We start from the raw sequence: 20,293 nt of genomic DNA, 5'->3' as shown, positions 1-20,293 counted from the left end.
AAAGATCGCCGAAAAAGCAGAAGCGAGCATCGAGGTGTCGGCGTGACAGCTGGCTGGAGCGAGAGGGAGTCGGCAAGGCCGTGCTGGGCCCCTTATCTATTACCCTCGGGATCTCAAACATTCGGCCTAGAATGTTCGAGCGTTTTAACATTGGGGGTAAAAGTAAACACAAATCATTACAAGTATGAATAGGGTTCCGCGTTTACGGTTTTTATTTTTTCAAAATTCGGCATACTTTTTTCGGTGTCTATTTTAAAATTTAATTTTCGTTTTTTTTCGGTGAATATGAAAGTTTACCTTTTTTTTTCGATGAATATGAAAAAAAACACCATCGGACACCGGATCAGATGATCCTTGTAGCTGTGATACTTGTGATCACTCAAAGAATAACGGCACATATACATAATTGGTCTTCGCTACAACTTCCGTCAGGATACACCTCAAAATCGCGAAATTTGCGGGCATAACCTTCCGCGCGCTTCTTTCTCCTTCCCATTCTGACGACGTGACCGTCTGAGGTGATGACCGTACAGTGACCAGCGGAATGGCAAAACAAATCCATTTTATTTATGTTCTCAACCACAGGGAAGTTTGAGAGAGGGTGTTAAGAAAGGTATTAACGGCTTTCCTGGATGTCCCCTGAAGTGCATGAAGCGATAAAACATTATACTAGCCCACATCCAAACATTTTTTGGGGGACCGAGACTTTGACACACTAAGCCCGATCACAGAAAGGACACAGATGTCCCGTGAAGGCCAATCCAAGACCTCTTTTGTTGAATATTGAACCTTGGAAGAGGGCAATCTAGAAGACGTCACACAATGTTGAACCCTGCAATGCCCTCTCCCCCCCACCCCTCCCCCCATCCACCTTGACGCGGCCCTAAAAAAACTGACCTTTTCCGGTTAAAACCGAATTTCAGAAAATGGATTCGGCGTACTTTTATCGTTTTTTATCGGTTTTAACCGAAAACTCCAAACCCTAGGTATGAAGTAGCGTTCCCCCTCAGCCATGTACACGGCTATATCAGACCAATGAGACACATAAAAAGATGACAACAAACAGAGGCAAAGCAGATTATGATGCTACGAGAGAAGCACAACCGAGACAATTTTCTATGTGTTGACAGTGTGGATACCTTCGCAGAGGGGATAGTTGTAGAAGCCCTTCTTGCAGCGGTCGCACTTCTCTCCGTCGAAGCTGGGCTTGCAGAAGCAGGTGCCGTCGCTCCCACACGACAGTCCCACGGATCCGTACGAGTCGCAGCCACAGGCTGCAGGGGACACACTGAGGGTCATTCACTCCAGGGCGCAGCAGTTCTCACGAGATTTGAAGCATCAGAGGACCTTCGTGCCAACTTCTCACTAGTGTGAGCTCAGACGGTGCAGAAATGTTGAAGGACAAAATTGCCTAAACCAAAAATTAGGAAGTCAAGATTAAAATTACATGAGACTGTGCGACACAAGAAAAGGAATGTCTCAAACTTAGCTACTGCGTTTATTTCCTCCAATTCCTATACAGCCACGAATCTAGCACTTGATAACCGACCTCACAGCACCATTCTTTGTTACAGAGTGAAAGATGGGAAACCTTTAGGTTTCCCATCTTTCACCACAGTCCCGGGTAATTTTCAACACAACCAACATCCACCAGCTCACTTGCACACTCACTGTATTTTTGAAAAGAAAGCCACTTTTCTTCATTTACGTAATCAATCACAAATTGCAAAACCGCAAGTTATTACACATTCAATCTTCAGGCTGAGCAATCTGGTCTGTTCACAATGTCCCGCATAATGCTGAATAAAGACCAGTGCTGCAAAACACCGGTTCAACCATCCAGGCAATTTTTCACGTACGGGGCCTGGCACAGATGATCAAGTTTTAGCAAACAAGCAACATTTTCGCAAGCGTCACATTTAAACTGAACTACGTAGCGTTGCCAGTGATGGAAGTGCCATTTGACCTTTTGGAGCAGGCCTTGTAGCAGGCAAAATGTTGTTTTGGAGCAGGTAGTGGCCCTTTTGGAGCAGGGTCCGGCATATGTTGGCATATTACTTGAAATTGAAATAATGCTGCTGTGCTATTAAAGCCCATCCCTGTTGGAACACAGCGTCTGTCGCCTTTTTAAGACAGGATATATCAAATTCAACAAAGTAAACAAAAAAACCTTTTTTTTTAAAATAAAGTTTATCTGCTCATCAGATAAAAAAAATACAATTAAATATGTCACACTGAGTTCTGATGGTACAGGATATTTAGTTTTATTACCCTGCACTTCTTTAAAGGTATCTGCAGCAGCATCTAACGACCCTTACTGTTGTGGAATGTTTTAGTTCAGATTATAGTTATCTTTCGGGCAGCAGCTTCAAATATTGCGGTATCTGATATTCGCTTCAAAAATTACGATTCATTTTCGATGTGCTGGCGAAGTCACGATCGGATCATGGCGAGTTAACCCGTTGAGTGCGCTCCTTGGCATGCACCGACGCGCTGCAGAGAAGCGACACCCGCGGAGCAGACACCGCAGTCGCGCAGTGCTTTGTGCTCTGAAAAGGACGGTAAGGCTTTACCAGCACTACATCCAGAGTTTGGTGCAACTCAACTAGACTTCGTTTCAGCTTCAGTGCGAGCGCATCTGAAGCTGCAAGCACGCGCATGAAGCTTGTAACGGTGCCCACACTGCACGAGCCCGTGCGCGACTTAGGAATGCACAGCATTGGGCTCGCGCTAGCTTTGACTTCGCTTGCAGCTAGCGCTCGGGAACAGGGCGGGCCAACATTGAAAACATTAACAAGCTCGGCCTTTTTTCTTTTTTTTTTAAATAGGCAGCTCAGTGGGATGGTTCTTCGCTTAGCCTCTGCGGCTTTGGTCTCAGATGTTGCTGACGTTCCTTTCAATGATGATGATAATGCGCCCTCGCAGTTTCGGTTTGCGTAACAGTTGCGGCGCGGAAAATACCGTGGTACCGACACGCGCTCTGATAAGACTTCAGTTTCTATTTTTTATTGCTACATCTCATCTCGGCGCAGGCATGGCGCAATTCTTCGGTAAAATAACAATTTGGCGCTACATGTAGCAGGATTGCGTCCTTGGCGCAAATTGGCGCAATTGGCGCAGCACTTCCATCACTGCGTTGCAGTAGATTATTTCAGTGGAGCTCAAAGTTGTCTTTCCAGTGTGATATAACACCCTAAAAACAAAATCTTACGGGGGCTGACAAAAGAATATAGTTTTTATGCATCAAAGGGCTAAAACATTCGTGAAAGGTTGGCATAGCCTGTCAAACCCACCTATCCTTGGAATGGCACCTATACGAAAGTTTTCAATTAGTTCTTAGGCACCGCTTTTCACCTTTATGCTTTTCCAGCGAGACAGCTCGAAAGATATCTAAATTGTGCCAAAGATGATCAAATGCTTTACGTAGAGGGTGAAGAAAATCCGGGGTCTTAAGCTCTTGGCTGGAGAAGTTTGTCCGTAATATTTAGAGCGAGAAGACTGAAGACCTCAATTTTCACAAAATTTGAATGTGAATGCAAAGCCGACAAAGAATGATTTGCAAAGTCCATTTCAAGCCCCCCCTACACCCTTATATGTATCGCAGAGAAGCACTCACGGTTGCAGTCTGGGTAGCTGTAGTAGCCCGGGGCACACTGGTCGCATCGCAGGCCCGTGAAGCTGGCCAGGCAGTGGCACTTGCCCGCGTTGTCGCACGAATTGCCCAGGGAGCCCTTGCTGTCGCATTCACAGGCTGCACAAATAAAGCACGGACCACTGCTGGCACTCTCTCCCGTGGCCTTGCTACAGTGTGACCACCGTCGACACGAGCAAGCAAAATCTGTGCACTGCGCTACCCTGCGCTGCTCACAACACTGCGAGGCACCACAGTCTTCTCGGCCCAAACATTGCCTCTGGAACAAACTGTTAAGGCAGCAAGTTGCTGGTAGGAATAGCAAAAAAAAATTGCCAATGACCTTTAGCTTTAAATTACTATAATCGGGGTTCCGTGTTTCCAAAGTTTATTTTTCTAAAATTATGAGGGTGTTTTTCGGAGTTTACTTTTTGCCAAAAAGTCCGAGTTTATCGGAGTTTATTTTTGTTAGATCTCCAATTCTCCAAAATTTGGAGTTTAATTTTATTATGTTTCTTTTATTTTTAAACATAAAAATAAAAATAAATAATATAGGGGTCTATACTTGTGCTAGGTTCAAGAGAATGCACTTGTATCAAATAATATTTCTTTCGATGGATTTGGCATTGGCACCCTAGCTATTGGCAATACTAACCTGCCCCAAGACAAAGCGTGCAAACAATGTTGCCTTAATAAACGTCGATACCTTATAATTATTAAATTCTTCGAGGTAGTCACTGGAAAGCTTGTTTTCATTCCACCGTATTCCATCACCTTACCCGTGGCTGTGCGGGGTGGAGTGATAAAGGGTGTAAATATAGATGCTTCAACTGCCTTTCAGCTTCCCATGAAATCTCTATGGTTCGTAGATTTCACTCCTACAAAAACACAACCCTCCTTCCTCTAAGAAGCCCAGATAATATGGTCCAAACTGGAAACCGGAAGTGACTTTTGTCGTGACTTGGGAGCACAATGATCCATTGTTATGAATGAGCCTTTGGCTGAGATGAACGGTGCAACAACTTTTGTCAATATTCCTAGATTTGAAAGAAAACTGAGATGGCATTTTCTCAGCAGCATTGAACCTGTGCACTGATCAAACTTAATTGTAGGATACTTTTTTTCTTTACATTGGGACACTGAAATTTTGAGTTTATCAAATATAAATCCGAAGTGACGAAAACTTCGCTGGCGGTTGCTTCTCCGAGCTTTTCGGATTTATCTGAAAACACGGAAACCTACCTAAAATGCGTGAAATTCAGTATTTAGGAGAGACTGTTTCAATTGTTTGGGAGAGATTGAACAGTTGTTGCAACAGTGAAGAACCTATATTTTTATCACTTTTGGGGAAATAGAATTTGTGTGTCATGTAACCTGAAGTGGGGAGGGAGCACTGTAGGACTGCAAGGAAGGGCACTGGGAGAGGGAAAGAAGGGAAAACAGGGACACTGAATTGGTGTCACATGGCCAAGGGGGGGGGGGGGCAGAAGGAGGGGAAGGGAGAGCACCCTAGGAGAAGGGGGAAGAGATGGAAATAGGAAGGAGGAGGGAGAAGGAGGAGAGGGAAGGGAGGAGAAAAATGGGGAGAGGGAATTTGTGTGACATATGGCCTATATTTCCCTGCGAAATTTAGCATGGAAACTGAATTTTTTTGTAGGTCATGCGGTGTCAGGTCAAGTGACGTTGATTTTCCCCGCTAAATTCAGCGGAGAAGCTCGATTGGTGTTTAGGTAAAGTGACATCCATTTTTTCGGCCCTCATCGAGCCCACGTGCTCGATGGGGGCCGAAGTTGTCGAGTGCATGCAGAAGGTAGAGCTTTTCCGCAGATCCTGTATTTCAACAGGCTACAAGATTGTGCAATAAGATTTGTGCAAAAGATTGCAGATGTGACTAATCTACAGTCGTGCAGAAACTAAATTGCTCTGAGCGAACGAGCGTTTCTTTTCTGAGGAGTGCTTTCCTGCCGGTTTTCCTTCATACTAGCGCTGACATCAGGACTCGTCCATGTGAAACAGACAAGGGGGGAGCCCATCAATGCAAAGAAACCGCTGTTATCATCCGCATCTTCTCAGCATGGTCTGATTGAAAGGGGAGAACACACACTTGATTGGAGCTATTTAGTTTCTGCGTGACTGTACACTCACAGTTTCCACAAATGAATAAAAGCGCCCATATTGCTCCGTTCAATAAACAAAGCTTTCCTGCGTGTTTTTGTTGGATTTTTGTGTCTGTCCTGGATAGCTTTTTCAACTTACACTATTTAAGAGCTTTCACCATGAAGCACCAAAATAAAAGCAGTCAACAATCATTCCAAAAGAAGAGCAAAGTCGCAGGAGCACAGGAGGTACTCACGAATGCAGTTGGGGAAGTTGTAGAATCCCGGGGCACATTGGTCGCAGCGTGGGCCCCCGTACTGGGGCTTGCACAGGCACTGGCCCGTCTGGTTGCTGCACACCTCCTCCGTAGTGCCCGTCGGGTCGCACGAACACACTGTACGGACACCGGGCATGCACCATTGTCAGGACACGCCATTTTTTTAAAAGTTTACTAGGTTTGTTCAATCTATACCTACGCCTCCCGCACCAGCTGCACTCGATGCACGTTGTCGTGTTCGATTTACGAGTGCAGCGTATCTGAAAGCGTTTGCTGGCCCAGGCGAAAGTCGGCCCACCAGCAGCTGGATAACGAAACTGGTCTTTGCTGTTCCATCCAGTTCCATCATCCAACTGCAGGTGGGCCGATTTTCAACCGGGGAGCTACAGTGCCCCGCGATTTTCTGCACCGCGTTACAGTTTTCCACACCACCGTAGGCCGATGCACGTAAGTCGAACGAATCCACCACACTCCCAGAAATCATTTTGAACTGCGTGGATAGGACCTACCGTATTTATTCGAATATAGGTCGACCTTTTTTTTTTTCGGAAATGTTGTCAAAAATTAAGGGTCGACCTATAATCGTGACCAAAGAATTTCGACCTAATTCGCAACCAAAATTTGAAACCCTACCGAGGGTATGGAGCTATCAATCACCTAGCCGTTGTCGCGGTAGAGCCGCGCGGCTTCTTGTTTCAAAAAGCTTTTGATGCACAAAAAGAACCGAACAGCAGCAGCCGACAGTCCGTGACCGCCCGCTACGGCTCTCGCGCACATTCCTCGGGCATCGAGTTTCGCCATCACGCCTGTAGCGTTCCCCTCGCTGGGCAAGGGGGAAGGCGAGGGAGAGGAACGCGATGCGCCATGCACTTTACCCTCCTATGCGCTCCATTCCTCTCTCCCTCGCAAACGCGCAAAAAAAAAAAAAAAAAAAAAAACCACCGGAGGTATTTTAGTTGTTTTTTTTTTCGGCGGGTCGCGTGTTGCTCAAGGGGCTCGCAGCGTTGCTCGTGTCTTTGTGTTTGATCTTTCGTCGCTCGCCCGTCTCCACCTTCTTTTGTTTCTTCTTGTTGTCATTTATTTTACAACGGTGTCAGTGAGGTATTGTTGCCAATTTGCGAGGATGTCTACCAAGCTGACGAAGCTTTTTTGACATCGCCCTGTGATTTAGCTGAGTGCTGTAAATAAAGGTTTGTTTCTTTTGCCCTAACTTTCCCCTGTTCCTTAAAAAAAAAAGAAAGGTCGACCTATATTTGAATTATTTTTTTTTATTCTCGGTGGGCTCAATAAATAGGGGTCGACCTATTTTCGAGTAAATACAGTAAGTGACAAACTGACGATTGCTCATTTACGACAATGATTTATCGACGCACCAAGCAATACATCCATTTCCTCAACTTTGTTCGTCGTTACTTCTGCGTTCACTTGATGAAGCATTCAATCGACCGACTTGTACGTCAATCGGGCAACCATTCGATCGACCGAGACAACATAAAGCAAAAATGAGCAGACTCACGTTTGCAGGTGGGGTAGTCGTAGAAGCCCACTTGGCAGTGGAGGCACTGACGGCCGCCGTAGCTGTTCCGGCAGGTGCACTGCCCGCTCTCCGCGTCGCACGAAGCGCCTAGGGACGCCGACGGGTGGCAGTCACAGGCTGCAAAAGGACAACCGCCAAATAAAGAACCCATGGAACACTCGAGTCCCTTTGTTGACTGAAGCTACAGTGCCTGGAATAAGTGTTTGACTGGCGCGTTTAGCGTCCCATTCCACTCATGCATCAAAAGCGGTACCGAACCGGCAACTGACAGCATCGCAGGAACTGGCATACCATCATGCTGCGTTGCTATCCCAGCTGTTAGTCCTAGAAATTTATTATTTATTTATTTATTTAGGAATACTGCAGGCCAATTGCGGCCCAAGCAGGATTGGGGGTTACAAAAGTGGAGTCAAAAAAGTGCAACACCAGGTAATCCGTAAAATGGGAGAGGGGAACAGGGGAAAATTATGCAAAAATTTAAATAAAGCATATGTAATAGCTCACAACAAAGTTGGGAGGGGTGGCGGTAGTGGGGAACAGGAAAATGAAACACAATGCAAAGAGTTACACATCAAACAAATGCTCAATCGACTCCAAAACATTGTCAGATATAAATAGGTGATGAGGTAGGTTGTTCCATTCTGTTATGGTTCTGGGAAAGGAGTATTTAATGCAGGCGGGAAAGGGGACAGGATGCGAGGACCATTGTCGTCATCGCGTCCCATCTCAAGTCCGTTTTTGTTTGCGTGGACCGTCTTGCTGCAGAGTGAACTGCAGCGGAAGAGGATTCTGCTGCCCCACCCTCCGCTCCCACACCACGGCAAAGCCCACAGCCGGCAACAACATGGCACTTCTACCACTACATTACACGAGAATTGGGGAACCACATTCCAGGACGCGGTAAACGCACCAGTCGGAGGCCCGTTCCAGGCCCCATATCAAAACTAACTGAAGTGTTCAGTGATATTAAATCATGAGGGTACAGTCGAGTCCACTTATAACGATACCGTTTACAACAATATATCGGTTATAACGATGAACAACGATAGCACCGTCCACTTTTATATGCTTTCAATGGTAAAATAAACCGCTTATTACGATGCTCCAGGGCTGCGATATCGGATATAGCGATTAATTCTGGTTACAGCATGCGCCGAAAATGCCAGCCACCGCCGGCTCTCCGCGGCATGCTGTGCCCCGCGACACGCATCCCTTCCACCCCTCAGAAAATGAGTCGACTGCGCCGCTTGCTAGGAAGGAAGCAAGAGGAGGAGCAGCTTTCCTTCCGAACTCCCCTCCCGGAGACGCCGCTTTGGCCTTGTCCGCGCACCCGGTCGCACCACACGCGCACTCGGCGCACTGGCGCCACTCGCTCGCTCACTCGACTGTTGTGTGCTCGCTGCTTAGATTATCTTTCTCCGACTTCGTTTTACATTTCACTGCGGACGGGGCGTCGTGGCCGATCTGTCTGCGGCGCATTCTACGCAAGATCGGGTCTGGACGACTTCCTTCATGCAGACGATGTTGTGGAAACGTCCGAGTGCCTCAGTGATGAGGCGATCGTCGCGCGTGTACATGCTGCTGACAACGGTGAGACCGACGACTCCGACGACGTGGTTGAGGAGCCTACCCAGGTACTGTCATCGCAGGAGGCCCAGCGGATAATACAGTCCCTCAGGGACTTTGTTTTCGCGAAGGACCTCCTGCTAAGCTACGTGGAGCACCTAGATGCTCTAGAAAAAGATGTGCGCCAGCTTCGCGTGAAGCAATCAAAGCTGACAGACTATGGCTTTTCTGCAAACAAGTAGTTGCACTTGCACAACCTTACTTGCCTGCAAATAAAATGTTTTGATCTCTCTTTTGTCTTTTTTTCCTCAACCCGCTTATAACAATTATCGGTTATAACGAAGGTATTTTCTTGGCACTTGGATATCGTTATAAGTGAACTCGACTGTATACTAAACGGCGGGAAGTTAGTGAGCCCCGACAGGCATTTGGTGTTTCTAATAAATTAAGCCAGTACTGCCGCTAATCTGGGGTCTTTTTGGTGCATTACGCGGTGGTTATACAGCAAGTTCTCATTAACTCGAAGTCATAAAAACTAGAAAGAAATTCGAGAGTAGAGCAGTTTCGAGATAAGCGAGGTACCGAATTTTCATTACACTGATAGTGCATTGTGCAAATGGAACCCTTCCAACAATCGCGCCAATTGACTTGGCGCTAACACATGCGGCAGGTGCAGGTGCGGTGGGGAGAACAAAACAAAATGCAACAAAATTAATATTAAAAATCAATAAGAAGAGACAGCAAAACTAAGAAACAAAATGCAAAAAAAAATTGAAAGAATAAAAAAAAAAAGATTGAAAGGATAAAGCTGGAAGATAACGCTGAGTGCGAGGGAGACAGAAACAGGGGCACCAACCACCAAGCCATATTAGGGAAAGAAAAAGGCTCAAAGTATACCTAATCACTTCTTATGAGTTGCGAATGCCAAAGCATGCAAGCGGCTTGTCCGCTCCCTTGTTTCGTCTGCTGCATACTTTTCATTGCGGGTCAGCACGCGCTCACCTGGGCGCGCTGACCTTGGACGTTCCGTGTTAACGCTACGCTAACGGACACGCAGCGCCGCGTGAGCGGTCGTTGAAACTGACATGCAGTGGCCAATGGGAGCCTCGTCGACGCACGCCAGCCAATGGGATTGAAGCCGAAAATCCATCAGCTTTATTTCACTCTTTTGGGATTGGAGAATTTTGGTGCCGCTGGCTAGCTTTTTGCGTGGTTTCACAGCTGGGAGTTGGCTTCACTTGGAGAAAGGATTTAAGATGCCGTTTGGCGTGGTTTCAAAGCTGATGACGTCAGTTCACTCCATGAGACCCGGTTAATGCTTTCGTATTAAAAGAAAGTGAGACAACAAATGTCCTTGAGGCACATGTTGCTCCACGAAGTGCCTTTGCTGCACCTGCGCACGTTGCCGCACTCATGACACGGACTTTTTTTCTTTTTCTTTGTGCGTTGTTGCACACGTGCGATGATGCACAATTTTTTTCTTTTTTGTGTGTTTGTGGGTTTCCTTCAAGAACCAATGTTTAGGCCACCAGGTCATTATTTGCTGTGCTCTGCCTGTTTTTCTTTTTTTTTTTTTTTTGTAATATTTGTTGTCAGGATTTCGAGATATCCAAGGTGGGTCTGAAACCTTTTTGAGATAAGCAATGAGTAAATGAATTGTGCCTATGTGAGTTCATTTTATGGCTAGGAAATCTTCCAACTTAACCAATATTTCGAGATAGCCGAGTTCGAGCTAACGAGGGATTACCGTACACGAATGCATAACGGTACGATGCTCGGTGCAATCGAACAGGCAGGGCTGGGGAGTGAACCTAGGATTCCTCCACGCACACCAAGGTGCGGCACGTTAACACACTCACTCGGCCACCATTCTCCCGCTGGTGCCATTCATTCTGGTATAGCCAAGAAATAAAGCATGGGCTAGGATGCATGCAGCATAGAAGATGCAAAGATAGCAAAAACTGATAGAGGAATGAGTGACTAGTTAACATGGCTATACATAGATACAAGAGGAGGAAGACCCACAAAAAGGACATGCACGAGGACAGTCCGTGTGTGTCCTCTTTACGTGTCTTCCTCCTCCTGCGTCTCGGGTTTAGTCACATAAAGATGGCAAGCAGCTGTGTCCGAGAAAGTCTCAAGTCTTTTCTCCTTTCTTGGTCAACTGTCATGTTATCACCTTATCCACCTTACTCATTTCGCATTTCCTGAAAACAAGAAAGTGCGATCTGAATGCTCAACGAACGGAGGAAGTTTGCCAGCTTGGTCGCATTTTGATGCAAGCCACAACTTCCTGACGATGACTGCTACAATCTTTGTCACCACGACGCCCAGTTTCAGCCTGGCTACCCACTGTGAATCTAAACACCAATTCATCGTCGCAGCAAGGAACTGTTAAAGTGGTGCTTCGACCTCAAGGTTATTCGCTACATGAGACCTAAGTTGTAAGTCGTTGGCCAATGGCACATCAACATTGTCACGCTGCCCTCTGCGACCCGTAGGCGATTCACGTCTTCCGACTCAACTGAACTAGGTATGCTCGGTAGGACTGTGAAAATCTGCTATTTACGAGACTCTGTATTTTGACCTAGTCTTGTTTAAGCTGTTAATTCAATTTTGTGTTGCATAAAGACGAGTCTTTCACAAGAGGGGAGTAATGCCACGTGCAAATAGCCGAGTCAGCAGCGTGATCGACTCACATGCCGCTTACCCCGCCAGCGCATGTCCTTCTTTCTTTTGTTTGTGTAACTGGAATGATGAGACGACTCTAAATTTTTTTTGTTCGAGCTCAGAAACTTCTAGATACCCACGCGCTTACAAAAGTACCTTCGCTTGGCTGCTTGAGGCAGTTGTCCTTTCGACACCATCAAAAGTCTTTGTTAATTTATGTTTCTCAGCACAAGTTCGGCGCATTACACACTGATTTTAAGTTTAATAAAGAAGTATGTTTTTATTCGTGACAATATTTAGATGAATTTTGATAATTCAATCTTCTGATATTTCAAACTAAAGTGTGTGGCTTCCAGGGCCCGTTTGCTCAAGCGCTAACCGCGGCTAAAGTTAACCGCAGTACCTAGGAGAGGGATTTTGAAATCACGTGACTGGCTCGGCAGGAATGCAGGGAAACATGGCGGTGCCCCGGTGAGTGAGCGCCGCTCGCTTTGAAACTAATATGTCGTTGTAGCTGCAATATTGGGCGCGTTAGTCAGCAATGAATGGTGCCAGAGGCTTTCGCTTTGCCTTACCTCATTTAAATCGCAAAGCATGAGCATATGACCTCGCCGCATTTTTTAGATAGTCTTTCGATTCTGGCCATTCTTAAGCCTAAATGAACGCGATAAATGTTAGCATGGCAATGTCTTTGGAAAGTGGATTGCCTTGACTCAATCGGCCGGGTATTAATAGCACACAAAGCAGACAGCGTCCCAATAGACCATATTAGACCTTTCTCTAAATTTCCCAAGCACCGAGGTGCATGCTACAAGTGTAGTTACACGCGTTGCACGTGCTGGCGTCTGAAGTAGTAACTGTTCTAAAGCAAAAAGTCTAAAACAAATTTTGTCTTGCACGTGCGTTGGTCAAATATTTATTATGATTATTTACTTTGAATCTTTTATAAGAGGAAGGCCAGTGCGCGCGGACCGCAGAATTATACTTCCAGCGTTCTTCTCGATGCTTGGGTAATTTAGAAAAAGGTCTATAGGGATGCTGTTTGCTTTTGTGAGCAATCAATACCCGACCGATAGAGTCAAGACAATCCGCTTTCCAAAGATGTTGCTAAGCCGACAATTACCACATTCATTTAGGCTTAGGAATGGCCAGAGTCGAAAGACTATCTAAAAAATGCGGCAAGAGCCTTGCTCATGCTTTGTGATGAAGTGAGGTAAGGCAAAGCGAAAGCCTCCTGCACCATTCGTTGCTGACTAACGCGCCTGGTATTGCAGCTACAACGACATATTAGTTCCAAAGCGTGCGGCGGTCACTCACCGGGGCACCGCCACGCTTCCCCGCATCCCTACCGAGCCAGTCACGTGATTTGAAAATCCCTCTCCTAGGTACTGCGGCTAACTTCAGCCGCGGTTAGCGCTTCGAGCAAACGGGCCCTGGAGTTTGAAATAATGAGAGTCGACTGTAAAACACCATTTTTGCTACCCCAAGTAGCAATTTATTTTAGTGTAATTTCTGGAATCTTTTATTCAGACCGAACACTTCTTTTTCAATAAGCTATCGGCATAAAATTTAGACTATTTTTTATAGCCTAAACATAGCAAGCGTTCAAAACAAATGCAACCTAGAGCATCAGATACACAGAAAACACAATATTAGCAAATGCTACTTTTATTGAACACATCTGGAGTTTCTGTTGGATACATACAGCGCTGTGAAGAAGTACACCATTCTTATATGAAAATAAGCTTCCCACCAGTGAAATTTCTCAAGTTGGACAGCCTTGTTGTAAGTCAGGCACGTTAAAGAGAACCCTGCCCAAGTTTTCATAGACACTCTTACAAAGTTGTTTCATCCATACAATAGCGACTTCAAGGTATATGTGTAGAAACTTCCCAAAGTGCAAACATTATGTGAAGAAACTGCATTTCAAAGTTGATGTCCTCGCAACCCCCCCTTATCGGTAGCTGCTCTACCGGCAACAATGAAAAGAACTATAGAAAGACCGCTGAGGTCACATAACGTAAGACATGGTGTTCAAGATTCGCCATGGAGAGCATTGTTGGTAGTTGGACTTGTTTGTGCTCACTCTTTTACCCAGTCTGTCGATTGACAGCTATTTAGAGTGCATGATAGGACCTATTTGTGCTGTAGACATAAAAACATGTACATGTTGCCCCCCCCCCCCCCCTTTGAATCTGGCAGGCGAGACCACTCGAAAATGTTTGAGAGTAGCTGTCTAGAACTGACATGTTCTAACATTCTGATGACACAATTATTCATATTAAAAGGTATGCTTAACCGAAATTCGAAGCTTGCAAAACAACACTGGGGCGGTACGCGGGACGCTGCAAAACCCCCAAAACATCACACATACAGCATTATTTCTAACGGATGGCCGTATTTTTGGAAACATGTGGGATTCAACAAGGCCGACGAGACATGTGATGTCGCAATTCTCATTCCCTCTCCTCTAGGCTTCATCCCCTTAAAGGCGGGCGCTCAAAATTTTCTTCAGCGTGGCAGAAATTCCCCCTCTTTTCTTTTTTTCCTCCTCCCCTTTCCTCCTCCATTTTCCTCCTCGCTTTTTTTTTTTTTTTGGCCTTCTCGCACGAGTGCTAATGGGCTTACCGGCCCCCCGACAAAATCTCTGTATCCCTTCAAGGTTCTCTGCTTCAATCCCAAACATCAGGGATTAGTTAGGCAGCCTGGACATGAGCTCGGAAGGGTTCGGGCTGGCTCGCTTTTCTCCTTTTTTTTTCTCTTTTTTTTTTTTCTACTCTTTGTCTGCAGCTCTAAAACACACTCAGATAGTCACACCAACTAGCCCAACAACAAGTTCTTTTACATTCAGATACTTCCGCGTGCGGCCACATACGCTACAACACCGTATACGGTGGTATATTTTTTCTCGAGTGAACGGAACTTGAACATCACAGCAGAAGGAAAAAAAGATGGGTATTTTTATCTGAACTTTGAGCTCTACCCAGAGAGTTGAATATTGGTCGTTCTAACAACGGCACACTGAAGAGTGATTGTATCACTATTGTGTTTTTGTTTTTCTGTTTTTTTACAAAGTAATAATCATGAGTAACTACAAATCAAAGATATTGCAGTCAGAGGGACACAGTCTGACCATTTCTGGGGCATAATATATAGGTTCGCACTACTGGTGTTTTCTAGAGTGACGGCCGCCTCATTGAAGCTACTAAGAAGAGTAAAAACAAACTTCCATAAAAAGTGAAACGGTTTATGGTATATTTCCTACCTTTGAAAAAAATTTCTTCGTGGCCAAAGGTGCATTTAGTTTCTGTCAACAAATGTAACTGAAAACCCGACAGCCGACCAATATCTTGCGTATCAGCAAAGAGAACGGGAAACACGGAGATTGAACCGCAATATCACAATTTTCTTCACGTAAAATAGTGCAACTAGCAATAGTAGCATATTATGCCATTTATTAAAAGACAGGAGGTATTACGAAGTTTTCATTCTCTTCTGTTCCGATTTGTTCGCTGATTAAGAAATCGAATGCGCAGATAGCCTCTGCAGCCCTTGCATCATAATTGTTCGGGGCTCTGTCAGGGTGGGCGAAGGCCAGCGACCATCTCCAAAAAAAACCCAGGTGTTCGGAAAGTGTACTACCGCAAGTTTTGGGGCTGCTTGGCTAATTTAGGCGTCTGGCGTTGCCCGTCCTAGTTAGAAAAGAAGCGGAACAGCGGCCAGCTCAACGTTGTCACCAAGCGGGAAATCATGCCGAAATGCGTCCTTGAACACGTGCGAGATCTTTACCCGAACCCCAGACGGGATTCGCTACAATTCATCTAAAAAAAAAAACTATAAAAAGGGGTAGGTTTAAACGATTTTGCAATTTTTGAATATAGTCATGCGGACTAACTGTCCACAAGTACAGAAATAAATGCAGTACAAAATGCAGAGCTCTATTGTAGTCTTTAGTCCATACTTGTCTTTCGCGCTGTACGCGAATTAAAATAAATTCTGCAATATCTGTAGATTATGCCTGTTATGTTGTCTCTAAAAGAAAAGTAATCAAGCATGATCGGTATCGTGCCACCCAATGGGTGCAAATACAATTTTATGTGGAATTCAACGTCAAAACAGTACTTCCGCGGGAAATAATGCATCCGTCATTCTTCGTCTCCCTGAAGCTATGAACTACCAAATCTCGGCTACAGGACTTTTGGGTCCACAAAATATCACGCTCAGTAGAAAAGTCGCCTTTTGTACCAAGGTACTGGAAATTATTTATTTTTCAAACAGGTCGGGTTGTGATGCGTGTTTGAGTGTAGGACCGTTGGCTGGGCACTGGTTTGCGCCAAGAGTGCAGTGCTTTTTTTCATGCTGCCTGCGACGAGTGTTGAAATTTGAATATAGTAGAAATAAAATCAACTGACGCTCCTAGAATTATTTTAAACTTGCGCTTTCTTCAGGAATTAAGACTTTGATCGTACCTTTTATTCATTGTCGTCTTCGAACAACTTGCCGAGGAGGCCGCGCTGTCCGCGTACGCGGCTTGACAGATAAGTTCGAGAATGCTTTTCACGAATCTTTAAAAACCAAGCATAAAAATGAAAGACGCTTGCAAATCTCTGTAACGCGAAATTAGAGCGCAGCCACTTTACGCCAATGAAACGAACTTTATGTTTTGGGCAGACGTCTTGCGAGAGTTGCAGTATTTTTAATTATGCCTCATAAATTAAATGTTTAGGACTAAGTACCAAACTTTTTTAAATGTATTAAGAACCGAAATGCTAATTGGAAAGTCCTAGAGCTCCTTGAGAAACACCCCAATTAGCTGTTTGCAACGTGATACGACTGCCGTGGCTTCCTTCTGACCTGTAACAAAGCTTATGAAACATGACAAAATACCTTGTGATAAAGCGCCCGCCCCATCATAAACTCAATTTCGAATGTCCAGAAATTTGTTTTTAGAGGCCGGGAAAAAAAAGAGAGATGCATGCAAGGCACGTGCTTCACGCTTTATTTATATCAGAAAAGAACTGCCCTCTGTTTTATATACAGCGTTGATTTTCTTTCTTTTTTTTTCACCTACAAGATATTAGAAAAAAACATGCAAATTAACGTTTTGTGGATGTGAGCTACACGGCCAGGTGAAGATTGGGTTCAAGAAAGAACGCAACAAAAACCGACTGGTTACCTAACATTTGTTAATTAACTTTTTGAATATAAAAGAAAACGGGATAGTTGATTCATAAAGTTGTTGGGCATTATCGAAAGCCACCAAATTGTCCAGTGAAAATTAGCGCCATTGCGATTTGTGTAGGTGAGCTATACGGCCAGGCGAGGATTAGGTTCAATAAAGAACGCAACTAAAACCGATCGATTGCCTAAAATTCGCTAATTAACCTTTAAGTTAGAAAAGAAAAACGACATCGTGTATTTAGAAAGTTGTTGGCCGTAATCGCGAGCCACCAAACCGTCCATCCTTAAAAAGATGTAAAGCGCGTACACTGTTATACGGCGTCTTGATAGGGCGTCGTCCTAATTTGGGCGCGAAAATATAGTTCTGATTTTATGTGGGCTCCATCTCCGCGTGGCACAGCCTAACGCCATGAAGCCAAAACGGCAAATCATGCGCATCGCTGAGACAACGCCACTGTAGAAGGGGCGAGGAGTGCGGCGGCCGAAAAGATTGCGGTAACACGATTCGCGTCCAAATTAGGCTCTTTAGGACGCCGTGAACCATTTCACGTGCACTACATCTCTTTAAAAATGAATGATTTGGTGTTTTTGATGACTACAGATAAGGCACAAACCGAAATTGCGTAACTCGAACGTCTTTTGTAGAAAAATGTCTAGTCGTTAAAAAAAAAAGATCGCCCTGAATAAGCAGGATTGTAAGGCAGTTCTTTACGTCCGGCGACATCATTACGGCATGGAAGGAGACATTGACCACAGATCATACGCTGTGTATGCTCTGTGCATGGTCACTGTTTTTTTTTTTGTTTTGTTTTTTTCGTACGAGAATGAGCAAACATTTGATACCAAATAAAATAGATTTAGCATTCACCAAATTCCACTTGTTTTACTTGATTCAAATCGATATTTGATTTTATTACACTTATCTTGTACCCGCACACGCCTCCTTTATTCCCTAATGAGTTACAAGTGATAATTACATTGTTTTTTTTGTCGTGCGAGGTTATCACAATTTATTATTAACAATCGAAGCTGTGCGATTACGCGGAGGCGGCGCATTTGAAGATATTCAAAATTGTTCTGAATACACAAACAGCCTCAAACGTCTTGCTGTTTGGGTCCTTTCCTACACGTATGACCAATAATAAAGCAAAAACCTTATAGAGGAGACTATCTCTATCAACTCAACGCGCAAACACAATGTGAAGCGTGTCTGCGTACGTTGGAAAAGAGATACCGGAGAGCAAACCATAGCGTCGAATGTCCATGTATCAAAATGTCCGTGCACCGAAATATCCGCGCACCGAAAAGTCCCACACCAAAAAGTCTTTGCAGCAAAAAGTCCGTACACTGAAACGTCCGTGCACCGAAACGTCCGCACCGAAATGCCCTACAGCAAAACGCTCCACGCTGAAAACTGCTAGACCCACTACGGATGGGGTCCTCCGTCACCTCTGGCGGTTTACGAACCATAATGATTCAGAACCACTGGTCTATGGAGTGCCATCCCTGATATACAGAAAACGCCGCTCGTACTTCCCGTTGTCACCATGAATCCGGCAACGAAATATGCCAGATCAGATATTTATATTAAAATTGATACTTTAATGACTACTTCTTTGAGCAGAACGAGGTATTTGTGCTCTCACAACAGCAAAGAATCGTCTTCCAAACCAATGCTAAAAAAGAGCCAATGCAACTCGTTGGGAAGAGCAAGTGCCAAGCTCGCTCAAAACAGTTACTCGGTTGGTTCAGCTCCTTGTCGCAGGTGTGCCGGCTGGCTTCTGGATAATCTTTTCAAATCCTCGAAGCTTTCATTTCCTCCACCCCAAACTTGTAAAAAAACAAAAAAAAAAACAAGCAGTTAGCAAAAAAAGAAAAAAAAAAACGGAAAATGGCGAGGAGGAAACGAGAGGCTATTTCGTCCTTTCACAGTGGCGAGAAGGAAAGTGAGGGTCGGGTTCCTTCTCTCTGCTTGCGGGCCGGCCTTTAAGCAGGTGAACCGAAGCGGGAATGAAAGAAGCGAGGCCGCTTCCCCTCATTCTAAAGTGTACCAGAAGTATGATGTCACATTTCTTGTTTGATTGTGCCCTTTCCTTTCCAAGAATACGGCCATCCGTTTGCGATATTAATGTATGAGTGATGTTTCGGAGTTTGTAGAGCTCCCATTCAAAGCTTCCGCGACCTTATTTTATGAAATCCAAATTTTGGTCCAGCATCCTTTTAAACAAGCTTTTTCAAATATTAGCATAATGAACATACAATTGGACAACTTGCTAACTCACAACAGCATCCTCCCGATGATGCCGTACAAAGGTTCTGTCACACGCACCAACCGAGGGGATTGCTGCAAGTCCATCCACCCTCAACTTTTAGTCACCTTTGAGCCTGAAGAACTGCTGTATGAGGCCCGTCCAGCCACTGAGCACACAAAGAGAAACACGGGAAATAACACTCAGTGACGAGCAAAGTCTCTGGGCGGGAAGCCCTCCATGACAAATGAGCACTGTTGGGTTACGGCAACGGCGTAATACACAGGTTCTGCTTCTTCGATGCCTTCACCGCTGCGGTGGGTGGTCGTAGCTAGTCGTAGCAGATAGTGTCACGTTTGTTGCTCGTACCAAAACACCAAAGCCGTGTAGTATTCTTGTTGCCGAAGTTCATAAGCCTACGTTCCTGGTTTACACACACTACACAAAGCCAGCCACGAGCAAAGCTAGCTAACCCCGTTTCTGCTTCGGCGACAAGCCGCCAGGGCGGTGACACCGCCGCTGAAACTTCTGCCTCGGCTCTTCAAACCAGGGCCCCTCAGTGCACAAGCATGACACTTGCTAGGCTGCTCTGCCTGTACCAAGTGACACGCGCCCGCATGTTCCCTCTCATAATTCTTCTGACTGTACGTGCCCCGTATTGTACACGGCCATACTGTGCACATGGCGAAAGTTCCCTTTAAAAAGTGCTCCACGGTCGGCTTACAATGCTGCGAACACATAGCACATGACCACTATAGGTGACAACACTTGGGACACTTGCCATCCGTCGTTGTGGCGCAAAGTCGCTTTCTCAGTCGTCCTCACAAGGGGCAAGGAAAGGCAGGCACTGCATAAAAAATCAATACATATTATAACACTGGCTGTGGCAAACTAGTTTCAAAGATGATACAGTCATGTCTTCTTAATATGGACACCTCCGTACTATAAAAAGATTTTTTTCTATAATGTAAGGTGTTTATATGAGAAAATTAAATTTAAAACAAAAATTGGATAACAAGCATAACCAAACAAACAGTTTATTCAGCTAAAAGATAATGAGATGCGAAGTTTGCTCTATCGCTTTA

The 20,293-nt window shown here is 45.0% G+C and overlaps 1 protein-coding gene across 1 annotated transcript in view; it reads right to left on the bottom strand.

Annotated features, from left to right (window-relative positions):
• Positions 1-20,023, bottom strand: part of LOC120847166 (laminin subunit alpha-like) — a gene marked incomplete at its 5' end in the record, with an annotated part of 79,637 nt that extends 59,614 nt beyond the window's left edge. Inside the window, 5 exons of the mRNA XM_042287767.1 lie at positions 1,140-1,274; positions 3,617-3,751; positions 5,985-6,122; positions 7,522-7,659; positions 19,990-20,023. Coding sequence (XP_042143701.1) covers positions 1,140-1,274; positions 3,617-3,751; positions 5,985-6,122; positions 7,522-7,659; positions 19,990-20,023 — 580 coding nt within the window. The remainder of the gene's footprint in view (positions 1-1,139; positions 1,275-3,616; positions 3,752-5,984; positions 6,123-7,521; positions 7,660-19,989) is intronic.
• Positions 20,024-20,293: the final 270 nt, after the last annotated feature.

The sequence above is a fragment of the Ixodes scapularis genome, unplaced genomic scaffold, assembly GCF_016920785.2.
Source record: "Ixodes scapularis isolate PalLabHiFi unplaced genomic scaffold, ASM1692078v2 ptg000303l_1___fragment_1__unscaffolded, whole genome shotgun sequence".
In the NCBI taxonomy this organism is placed as follows: domain Eukaryota; kingdom Metazoa; phylum Arthropoda; class Arachnida; order Ixodida; family Ixodidae; genus Ixodes; species Ixodes scapularis.
Note: the sequence above shows the minus strand (reverse complement) of the source record. Positions and strands in the feature narration are given on the sequence as shown.